The 12,151-nt window shown below is 42.5% G+C and overlaps 1 protein-coding gene across 1 annotated transcript; it reads right to left on the bottom strand.

The window, feature by feature from the left end:
* Positions 1-1,580: 1,580 nt before the first annotated feature.
* On the bottom strand, positions 1,581-9,044 carry LOC125512197 (disease resistance protein Pik-2). The gene is given in 5 exon segments (XM_087528088.1): positions 1,581-3,811; positions 5,740-6,483; positions 7,091-7,186; positions 7,279-7,445; positions 7,448-9,044. Coding segments are annotated over 5 exon segments (3,765 nt in total). The 5' UTR covers positions 8,322-9,044; the 3' UTR covers positions 1,581-1,927.
* Positions 9,045-12,151: the final 3,107 nt, after the last annotated feature.

Raw genomic sequence — 12,151 nt, 5'->3', positions numbered from 1 at the left:
CTTGTCTTGGCTAGTGGGTGTTTCTAGCCTTTTTTTGGCTCTGTGTGAGCTTTATGTGCTTTTTATTACTTTTGGAGACTTTTGAGACCTTGTTCGTACTTCTTTATTTGGTTAATAAGATGGCCGTATGCATCGTTCTGATGCAGAGGCCGGGGAATCCCCCTTTTTGAAAAAAAAACATACATATATGTATCCTTTTTCTCAGGGATTAAAATGTCCAAGTGCTTGATGCTCTTTGCTTTATCACACCAATCGAGGCACCGATTTCTGATTTGAGGGGTCGGTGACTGACCACTACATTAACACTAATGCGATGCTAGAATAGACAATTAGTGTGAGTTTACGCTTCCAATGTCATAAAGCGTATTCCTTCTCTTTCGTATGTTCCTCTTCCAATGTTTCAATCCTTTATTTAATGTTTCAGCCTTTTTTTTCCAACAAAGCCCTTTGTTATCAGCTTCTCAAGTTTCAGTCATAACCCTCCTTTCATGCTTTTTTTGACATATATATTATTCCCATGCTTATATGACTGAATTGACAAAGTTTCTGTAATTCGGTACCTGGATGTTTCAGTCATTAGAATTTATTTCATGCTCTTTTGTTTATGTACTACAGTGTTCTTGTTTGCAGCTGTATGCTTGCCGCTTGTGGGCAGGAGATGGATTCTCAGCTCCTGTGCTGTGCTATCCAGATGAAGTTTCCCATTTTTGGCTTTAGGTAGGATCCGATTCCAGCTGCCGCGTGTATGCGTGATGCCGTATCACAATCGATGATATTACCACAAGCAGCGAACGTACAGGTCAACCCCCCCAAAGCTGACAGGGCAACAAAGGAATTCATACATCTACTGAACCATTACTGTCCTGCTGTATTCGGCCGAGTGACATGCATACCCCACTTTATGTTTTTTTATTAACGATATACATTAATTAAAAAAAGGAAAATAAATAACTGAAAAGGATGTCAGCTCACAGGTTTGTAAATGTAAACATGGGAGCTGCCACTTAAGTTCAGTGCTTCACAGGGACTGCACCATACCTAAGTCTGAATAAATCGACTCTGTCATTCTCTTGTTTGTTCCCGGCTTCCCGCTGTCCTTTTTTGGCTTCAGTTAGCAGAGCACAAGTGCACAACAGCCAACCAGCATCCATTTCTAGCTGCAATGTCGGATGATGCCATAGCGGAAAGCAGTGAATAATACGAACTGAACTTGGCCAGCAGCTACTACAACCAGGGAATGCGACGCTATTTGAAGACAGCGTGGTGGTGCTGCATAGCTCCAACTGGGACAGGTCGCCCGCATTGAAGTCCACAGTAGGTTCTTAAGATTAACAATATGACAGGCTTTTAAAATAGAACATTGTATGTAGAGAATGGTGTGCAGCATTGGAATATACAGATCAATGGAGCTGCAGAAACTACCAAGAAGCAAATTAAATTCCATTATTATTGCCTAGCCATCATCCCATGTTTCAGATATGACAGTTTCACCTCTGACTTATGACAGAGACGAGTGGAAGAAAAAGTTGCAACATACAGTCCATACCAAAAATAGAAGAGAATGTACTACGGACACCTTTGAAATCCTTAAAAACTCATGTTGGTAGAGTAATGATGCAAGGGCCTGGTCACCGCACAGGTATAGAGCGTGAGGTATTGCTCCAGGCTCTATACATAGTGCGTTTTCAAGTCATAGCACTTCTGGATTACATTACAGTCCTGCTGTATACGCCCGAGTGACCCAGTTTTGTAACAGGTACATCAATTACTAGTCCTACTGTATGTATAGTAGGTAGAATACAGGAGAAGTACGGTAATAAGAATCCGATGGAAACACACACACACACACAGAGAGAGACCGAGGGAGGGAGGGAGAGAGAGAGAGAGTTTAATATTCAGTCAATAATGTTCACTCTCACGTGCTCCGCTACCTGACTCCCACCGCTTCCCTCTGCGCCTCAAATATTTTACTGTATAAACTGTCACCATATTTAGGCAACTGGATTTCTTTGAGGCTTTTGAGGGCTGACAGCCCGGAGATGTCCTTGAGCTCTTTGCACCCACCAATTTGTAGCAGCTCAAGCTTGGGCATTGTGTCTTCTGCAAACAGCACCGACTGGAGGTTGTCTAACCAACTGAGCTCCAGCACCATGAGGCTAGGGAAAGATGACCTCTGGAAATGGAGCTGTGTCCCCTTGAACGAGTCATAATGCAGGCGTAGAACTGCTATATTTGGTAGCACCCCGAGGGCTTGTATGGCATCATCATCTTGCTGCAATTCGCTAAACCTTAGCACCAAATTGGAGAGATTCTGAAGCTTATGGATCCATTCTGCTACATTGACTAGCCTACCATGCAGAGCGAGGCTCTGTAGGCTGCTTGGTGGCAACAAATCCTCACCCAAACAGCCATCTAACTCATTCCTCTCTTCGTTCAGGTCACCTATTTCAACTGACAAAGACTGAAGTTGATTATGACCAGCAATGGCAGACCATAACTCACTGATGTTTCTGTAGCTCAGACCACCCACTTTAAGCTTTCGTAGCTGAGTAAGCTCTCGAAACTCTTTTACAGTGGCATTTCCGTTTCTCCCAGAAACATCCACAGCACCTAGTGCATGAAGGTCCTTCAATTTACCAATCCCTTTAGGAAGAATAACGCCATCTAGATCCATCTCCTGGAAGCGGCATATGTTGAATATATCATACCTGTTCAAACCAGCATCTAGAACTTGTGGCCTCAAGAAAAGATGGGCTCTGCAGAGACTAATGCCACATATTCGACATGTGGAAACATGTTTAGTGTACTTCTCAACTATGTCACCCTCTCCCTTGACATTACCACCGTTGCTGTAATAACTATCTGCACGCAGGTGCTGTAGCTTCAGAAGATTGGTGATTGTTGTTGGCAACTCATATATACATGTACCTCTAACATCCAGCATTTCAAGGTGCCTCAAATTTCGCAAAGAATTAGGCAGGTATAAAATGTTCCGACATCCTCGAAGAGAAAGGTACTTGAGGTGACGGAGCTGCCCGATCTGATCAATATGGTGATCTCTTAACCCCAGTGTGTCTTCTAAGTCAAGCACTCGGAGGAACCTCATATTATCAGAGATGAAAAACGGTCTCCATTCTCCGAACACGGTCAATGACCGTACGTGTGACAAGTCTAGCATGCTCTCCAGCACATCTTTATCCCTTTTCCAGTTGCTGCCAATGACAAGATGACGTATTGCACCTTGTGTGTCACTCAAACAACATCCTTCCTCCAGCGTCAAAACAAGGTTTTCCTCCCTAGCCTTTGATATGCATATTTCACGGATCATATCATGAAGTTGGCAAGAATTGATTTTCTGACTGTATCGGTTTGTCCCTTCACCTGGCAGGATCATACTCCTATCCAAGAGCTCATCAAAGTACCTCCGACAAAGTTCAATTGCAGTCATGCCATGCATATCCCTTGAATAACCCTCTGCAGTCCACCGCCTCACCAAGCGACCCCACCTAATTCTCTGGTCTTCTTGAAATATAGATAAGTATAAGAAAGCAGACTTCAGATGGTATGGCAAACCATCGTAGCTCCTCATTAGAATTGTCTTTATTGTCCTAAGTTCAGAATTTATCTCCAATTCAGTGTTAATACCATCACTCATCTTCTTCCATTCAATAGCAGTTTTTGGTTTAGTGGCTAGGAATCCACCGATAGTGGATATTGCAAGAGGAAGTCCATCACATTTCTGCAGGATAAGTCTTGCTTGCTCCATCATAGCTGGGACTAAATCTGTTTTTTCACTATTGTCCTTGAATACCTGCAACGGACGTAATTTGAAAAAGTTAACTATTTGGATTAAAATATTATTGTTGCTAAATTAAGAATATTTAGTAACATTAGCTTGTTTGTCCTAGTTTCCACTTCTACCTTATGGAAGTCAAAGCCCTGGCCCTAAGGGTATGTTTACGAAAAACTATCCTCTCCATGGATTTAGCATTTACAAAACTAAAATTCTCAGCATATGGGGAATTCACTAAGCATTGAAATTTCCTTGTATCCTGGGTGTGCACTAAACTGTAATCATAAATACTGCTACTATTGAAATGTTCACCTACAATAACATGCTTTGGGTAAAAAAAAACTATTAATGTACTTCACAAAAAAATCTAAAAGGTACAAAAATTTTGCCCGTGAAATGAAAAATAAATTTGAAGGAAAAAAATTGCTACTTTAGCTGCAATTTCGATGGCGTCCATTAACACTCATAACAAAGTAATTTAGCTACTTTGATGGTTTCCATTAAACAAACAGATATAACTCCTTGACTATGGTGAGAACATTTGACGCTGCAATTAACTCAAGGAAGCAGAATTTTACAACAACGTTTCCCAGGGCAAGAAAGAATGTAGTTGATTGCTCCAAGGACCTACCTAATTACAATCTCAACAAAAAACTTCGTTGCATTTCTGTGCCATGTGGGAAAAAATTGAGGGCACAAACTTGCTTGCACACAAACTGCAATTTTTTTATGAAACTTTGTTCAAGAGATTGCAAATCTTTGGTCTTGCTACATTGCTAAAAAAGGAACAATTTACAAGAATAAGCCTACGCCATTACAAACAAACATCAACAGAAAGGACAACAGCTGAGAACCGGTAACCACTAGACGCTCATTGCAACAGACACTCCACCAAACCAATGATAACCTTAATGCCTTACACCTGCTACAACAGACCGGCTAAAACCTGTCATAGGGAGAGAGAGAATATAGCAAGAAGGGTAGAGCTAGGCCATGCCAACTTGAGAAAATGGTGGCTCATTAACAACAGTGAATTACCTCCTCACACTATTGACAAATTCGCACCTGCCACACCCAAGGTGAACCCTCCTCCCACCAAGTAGGACAAATAGGGTGTGACACACAGTGAGGAAGCCCTGGCAGGCCCACGCAGCACACAAGAAAGATCGGCACATTTATTGTACCACAAACTGTGGCTGGCAACCTAGCTATTGCATCTCCACCCTACAGCTATTGCAGTGAACTTCCAAGTCACCAGATGTTGTCTGACCATTGCCTCGTGATGCAGACAAACCATGCTAGCCAAAGCATGGTCATCGTCTACGAACCCTGACACACTCAGACACCAGCCAAGACAAGCGTCTGAGCAACGTTGGTGGGACAACATGGCACAAGTTCCTCAACATTCACTCCCTTGCCACACGAAGCCACAAATACCTACACATGATATATGCGCATGCACTTGCAAGCTAAACGATGCCCCGCAGACCCAGAGAGACACCAACTGTGGCTCACATGAGCACAGCAACAAGCTTGATGTTGTCCTGGCCTCCGCTCGAACCTAAGACAACTAGAGCGGCAGAATCCCGATAGCACCGACAAACATGTCAGCTGCTGGCCATCACCACCCCACCACCCTGCGGAGGCCCCAACATACCGCGTGTACGGAGGCTCCGCTTGTAGCATCCAAGCCCGCTGCCCAGTCACACAAGCCCACCACGGCACCTTCCTGAAATTTAGCAAGACGGTCCAGATCTAATATGTTCCTAGATATAATGGACATTTTCCTAGATCTAAAATTACGCACGTACAAGATTATTAGAGTTTAAACATATTTTTTTCAAAGAAGACGTCGAGAAAAATATAATGTTACATGAGGTAAGAGTAACGAAATGTGAAGCAAAAACTATATGAAAGGGAAAAAGGGCTACTAGTTCTAAAATTACCTTCTTTTTTAAGAGGTCAAGTGCAGCATCCTCTTTCAGACCACCAAGATGGTACCTGTTCTTGTCCTCTACTGAACAATGTTTGGCAATACCGTTTTCTCTTGTGGTGACTATGATCCTTCCAGCATTATACAAACACGATTTGACCAACTCCCACTCAGAGGTGGACAATATATCATCAAGAACAACAAGGCACCTTTTCATTTTTAGTACCCGAGCTAGTTCCTCCTTCAACTCTTGAAGATTCATCACTGATATGCTTTTCTTCTGTGCCCCAGTTGTTGCTCCAACCGGATCTTCTTGGATAGTATTCTGAAGCTGCAAAGCCAAATCTCTAAGAAGTACTTCTGGCTTAAAAGGACGCAATGCAGTGGCCCAAGCACGCTTCCAGCCACCAAGTTCTTGGCTCCGGTAGATGCTTCGAACAAGAGAGGTTTTCCCAAGACCTCCCATTCCCCAAACTGAGATCACCGTACAACACTTGTTGTCTGGCTGGCCAACTAATTTGATAAGAAAAAATTTCTCTGTTTCTCGCCCACAAAGCAATTCATCAGCCAGTGCCAGTGTGCTGCTGCGATCAAACTTCTTTCTAGCAGTTGAGTTACAAATTTTGTCTTCACCTGCAATGTTAGGTTCTGGGTTTTCCTCATGTATTTCATCGCTGGGCAATGCTGTGTCTGTCTCACTGGTAGCAACTTTGTTTCTGTAGGAAATAGGCTCGGTGGAACATGATGCTCGGTTAACCTAAACAAAAAAGAACAGATCTATGAAAATTTATGTACTTTTGCTCAGAGTTAAATGTTGAGGATTTTCAGGTGCACACTTTTTGTGAGAGTAGTATGCCCAACAGATTATCTAAGTCCATGTACAATGTGTTCATCCTTACTCAACTTTAAAGCACAATATGTTTTTCAATTAGTGTGCATTATACGAAGACGCATGTCTCAGCTGTATTTCCCTCTAACTTTAAAGTTTGTTAAATAAGTTTGAGCACCAGGATTAGCTCATTCATACACATATGTTTGCCAATTTTAGTGAGAGCTCTATGCCCAACAAATTATCTAACTTCATATATATCCTTGGTTCAACTTTTAAAAATAATGGTTTTTTTTAATTCGCGATACTAGGAGGTATGTCTCAGTTTTCTTTCCCTCAAATTCTGATGTTTGAGCACCAAGATTGGCTCGTTCGTACACAGTTGTTTAGGCTACTAAAGCTAGATTGCTATGTTGTGCGCGTGTGTGTGGCTGAAAAGAAAACACTAGTGAACATTTATACATCCCAAATATAATCTATGGATATGGAATTCAAGATTTGAATTTCGATTTTTCAATCAGTGCTGGAGTCCCACCTTCAGTTTCTCCTCCACAGTAGCAGCCTTTGCTTCGTCATTGTTGTCCACCATTGCTACACTAACAGTGCCCATGTTAACCTGTCCCACTGAATTCTGCAATCAGACGTGAAATGAAAAGAAGAATCAATCATCCGTAATAAGAAATAAACAAGTCTATAACAAAACAACGCAAGAAACAGACTTACCTTCTTGTGGAACAAATAAATAGTTTGATCACAGGACAACTGCTTGAACTCTGAAACTTGGTACGGTTTCTCTGTGCACAAGCTTGCAATTTCAGCTTGCTGCGTGGAAACAACAATTCTACTTTGTTTCTTGTTGTCGGGGAAGTATTTCTTAATGCTATGCCACAAATTGTGGATAGGTCATCAATTACAATCAGGTAGCTATTGCTACACAACAGCGCATTAAACACACGCACTAAATCCCTTTGATCCATGTTCTCCATCTTGACAAGAACATTAGCGCCGATGCTTGTTTCTTGGTCTGCCTTTCCAGAGTCATCATGTGAATTTTCATAAAATTGCCTTACCAAGCTGTGGAGGAACTCTTGTGGATTGAAGGGATGCATCAACCTAATCCAAGCACAGAATCCAAACCTTTTCAATACCTTTGGATCATCATAAACCTCCTGGATGGCGGACGTCTTCCCAAGATCACCGCTAGTTCCCCACATGGCGATCACCCTAAGTTCCACGTTATTGCTGGTAATCAACTGGTGGAGGTCCACTTTTGATGATGAATCATGTTCCACAGCAGCAAACATCGCTGCAGTGGCAATGCTGGCCTGCTCCTCTGCCACGGTAGACTTGTAGCTGGAGCTATCCTTGATGAGGCGATAGCGCAGGTTCCTGTTACTCACGTCCTCCACCTCGGCCCTCAGCTCCTTCACCTCCTTGGCGATGCGGCGTCGCTCACCTGGGTTGCGGGGGATGCACCCCAAAAATGGTTTTTTCTCCGAATGAAGGCCAAAATCCATGAGGCTGTCCTCCACTTTGTAGGCCAGGACCCCAATCTGTTTCACCCAGGTGGTGAGCACCTTGTTCTGGCTCTGCTCCTCGTCAGCCGTCATCAGGAACGACTGCATCATCTGCAGCTCGTCCCTGATGAAGTTCACATCGCGCTCGACACCGAGCTGCAGCGCGATTTCCTCCGCCGCCTTGGACGTGGCATAGCCCAGTGCGCCGCCCAGCGCGGCCTTCCCCAAGCTCACCCCCGTCGCCTCCATGGCTCTACTTTCTCACTGTGATGTGTAGGTGGTGGTGCTATTGGCAGATGTGAGTGTAGCTAGCAGCTGGTAAGGGCATGTGGATTAGTAAGGTGAACCCATTCCAGCTACAAGCTTTGTGTCAAGTTGGCATTTTTCTTGTCTTCATTACAAGGCTCGAGGCACCATCATGTGCACTGGGGTTCTGAATCTGAATCTGAATCTGGGCTAATTTAGTTACATGGCCGGTTCTGAATCTGAACTTGTGGTTAAACAATTAAACGAGTATGGCTTCTTGATTACAGCGAGCACATTTGACGCAGCGACTGAGCCCAGCTGGAGGAGGCTGAATCTTTTACTGCAGAGTTGTCACCCACTTACTGTTGTCGTCTCAGAGTATATTTACGGTGTTATTACTCGAAAGAATAAGGCATACAGATCTGGTGATTAGAGACAACACCATGGGGCAGAGAGATGCAACTAGATTAAACTAGGTTGTACCTTCACAGCGGCGAGCTCGCCGGAGACGCGACCACTCACGGCGGAGGTGTTCTGCGCCGTAGGTAACGGACGTGAGGGCGCCCGCCGCGACCCAACCACCGCAGCCTTTCCCGCCGCAATCCGACCTCCCGTCGACCGAATGCCATCGCGGCCCGCCGCCAGGCTTCGCCGTCGCCGTCGCCGCCGCCGTACCGTCGAAGGAGCACAAGGGATTTGGGGGAAGTGATTGTTTTACTTGTATGCTCGGCGGAATCGCACCTGGGTATTACGCTTTCGTAGCGGGAAGGCGTATTTGTTGTTCTTTGTGTTAAGCGTCTTCAGTTTCGCATGTGCCTTTCAGCACACTATGCAATAAATTCAATAAAAAAACAAATCCAAGGTACTTTGAAATATCAACTACTTAGGATCACGAAATTTGCAAAGCACACTATGCGTGCAAGTAATTTAACCATATAATCACATATTTGCGGAGTGCGTAATTTTGGAAGACTGGAGCCTATTATTTGAAAGAACTAAAAAATATATATATTCAAGTTTCTCGAAAAAAATTAGTATATATGCGTGTGTGTGCACACTTTTTTTATTTTGTTTAAATGTATAAAACTAGCATTAAAATTAAAGAAGTTAGTTCTAACCATTGAGAGAGGATCCAGGTGCACACTAAAATTAAAGAAGTCCCCATCATGTGATGCCATGTTTATTAATCTCGTTGAGCGTGACACTTGTCCCCCACTAGAAGCAGGCCCCAAAGTATCTTTTCTTATTGATTGAGCCCTAGTATGAAGTGTGCGTGCTCCGAACGATGTGCACTCATTCTTGACCTACTTGTTTTTTATCTCACTGGCTTTTTCTATGGGCAACGAGTATCACTACCCCTTTCTGCAAAAACTATTTTTGAAATTGCAGTAAAAATCTGTTTTTTAAATTAAAAATCCTGCTTTTTAAAAAACTTACAGGCATTTTGTTTTCTTAAAAAAAACTTCATGGCAAAAGGATGGAAAAACTAATTTAGAGCTTAAAACTTTTTTCGAGCATGCTTTGTTTCTCAGAGCACAATTGTGTTTTTAGTCAAAATATACAAGCAACTAGAAAGCATGACACATCATATATCTTTTCCAGAATTTGTTGCATTATTAGATTTTTTATATATTTGTTGTTCGTCCTAGAGCCCATTTCACCTCTCTCCTTTGCCACCCAAAAATTATTTTCTCCATTTAACTTAAATTCAAATTATATTATTTTCTCTTCTCATCGCTCAATTTCAAAATTATCCATCTCATCAACTAACAAACTATCATATAACTACTCTAATAGCGCGAACCTGGGTCATGTATAGGAAGTGATGGAATGCTTTCTCTTTGCATCTTGTAGCATGTGGAAGAGTTCTAGGTTTATGTGGGGCATGAAATTTCTGCTCGTGAACTCATATGCTCCCTCATGAACAGTAAAAAAATCAAAACAATTTGAATTTTTTGGGAACAAAGCTTGATGAATTCTCAACATGTGAGCAAATTTTCATGAAGAAACAACATTCCAAAATGCTCCATAAAAAAATTGAAGCTCCAAAAAGTCTGTTTTTTGGAAGCATTTTGGAGAATCGATTTTGTTTTTTTATGGGAGCATTGTGGAACATCTTTTCTACATTAAACTTTTCATGCATGTAGAACATTCGTCAATGTTTTTTGACAAAATAATCAGAATTTTTTTTCTACCATTTATTTTGAATTTACTGTTCACCAAGGGTGCATATGAGCTCGTGAGTAGAAGGTCACTTTTGTTTATGTAAGTACAACATTATTCCTCTATTCGAAAAAAAACACATTATGCTCTCTATGTATTTATTATTTTCTGCCACATCATCACATATCTCGCGTGGTAGATCTTACCAACAAAACCATCATAAAATTACTTTTTTGGGGCACAAATCAAGAAACTACTAGAGAAGTATTCATGCATTCGCTTTCAAGTGTGAAACGACGGGGGAGGGCACGACCTTTCTCACCAGCCAGATAGTGAGCATCTTTTTGCATCACCCGAGGTTGAGGCAAATGGCCAATAGAATGCCCCGATCTAGCATCTCTTCGCATCAACCGATCTTGGATCAACGCTCTTGACCAATCATAGCCTGCGCGCTGCGACCGACGCACACCCACTCTCTACCCGTGTATTTGTCCCTCTGGCTTTTTCTGGATGGGCGGCAAGTGTACCTTTTCAAATTTTGCATCTTGCTGGTAGAAAAGGAACAAAGCACATGGAAGCGCCATGTCAGAGCCAAAAGCTCACAGTTTTTTACTACAATTTTCAAGGCACATCTCGTGAATGCTGCATTGAAAACATATACATATCTCTAAACCAATTTATGGAAACAATGAAAATGACGACAAGTAGGGCTAATCAAAATGAACAAACAGACCTAGGGACCTCTGTTAGTTACGTTTTCAAAGAAAGCAAATGCATGCACGATTGTTTGGCCTGAACAAGCTGCAAAGCAGTGCACAGCAAAAGGAGTGAAGCACAGTTATCTACAAGTGGCGTATCGGACTAACCCGCAGAGCGAGGAAACGACCAAGAAAGCAGAATCTTAGCATGGTGTACACCAAAGACGCACCATGTGCATCCAGAGTTCTTGTGTAACCGATACACGCTAAAAGCCCGTGATAAAATGTTCAGATTTTTCTTTATGAATACAAGTTAGTACACTGGCACAATATACATCTCTTGTGCCGTGAAATTTTAGTTACAGACTTGATTCACAACTTGACAAATCATGTTATGAATAGTATGCAAAATTGGACCATGAATTGCGCACGCTGACATTGTCACAGCTGAATTTGTTATATTGGTTTCTCAAGCTGTGACTTGAACTTGTGATTTAAATTTCGCAACATGCTACATGCATATCTGCTCCTAATTAATTTCAAAAATTTGAGAATCTGCAGCATGTGTTTTTGACATCGGGTCACCGGTTGCACAGAAATTCCAGGGGCACATTGTATGTTCCTGCGTTGAGAGTTTGAAAGAAAAAAAAATGGATATGTTCCATGCGAGATTGAAATGTGACACTGGGCTAGGAAGGAAACACTGGCCGAGTTGGGCCGTGGCATTTTCGGCCGATGCCGCTCGCTGCTACTCCTTTCCTCTGAGCTGTTATCGTTTGCTCTGTTTTCTGTTCTTGAACAAAACAAACTCTGTTTTCTTAGCAGCACTTGTAGTTGTCGTTCACTTGTTGTTTCAGCAGCTCAAAAAGAGGTAGTAGTTGTTTCAGAGCCTGGCTAGCATGTTTCCTTGTGACTGGAAACAACAGATGACTAGACCATCCAGACAGGTCACCATGGTGTTCTTGGCAGACC

The sequence above is a fragment of the Triticum urartu genome, chromosome 6A (genome assembly GCF_056163025.1).
Source record: "Triticum urartu cultivar PI428250 chromosome 6A, HENAU_Tu73, whole genome shotgun sequence".
In the NCBI taxonomy this organism is placed as follows: Eukaryota; Viridiplantae; Streptophyta; class Magnoliopsida; order Poales; family Poaceae; genus Triticum; species Triticum urartu.
The sequence above is the reverse complement of the archived record's forward strand: the minus strand, read 5'-3'. Positions and strand labels throughout refer to the sequence as shown.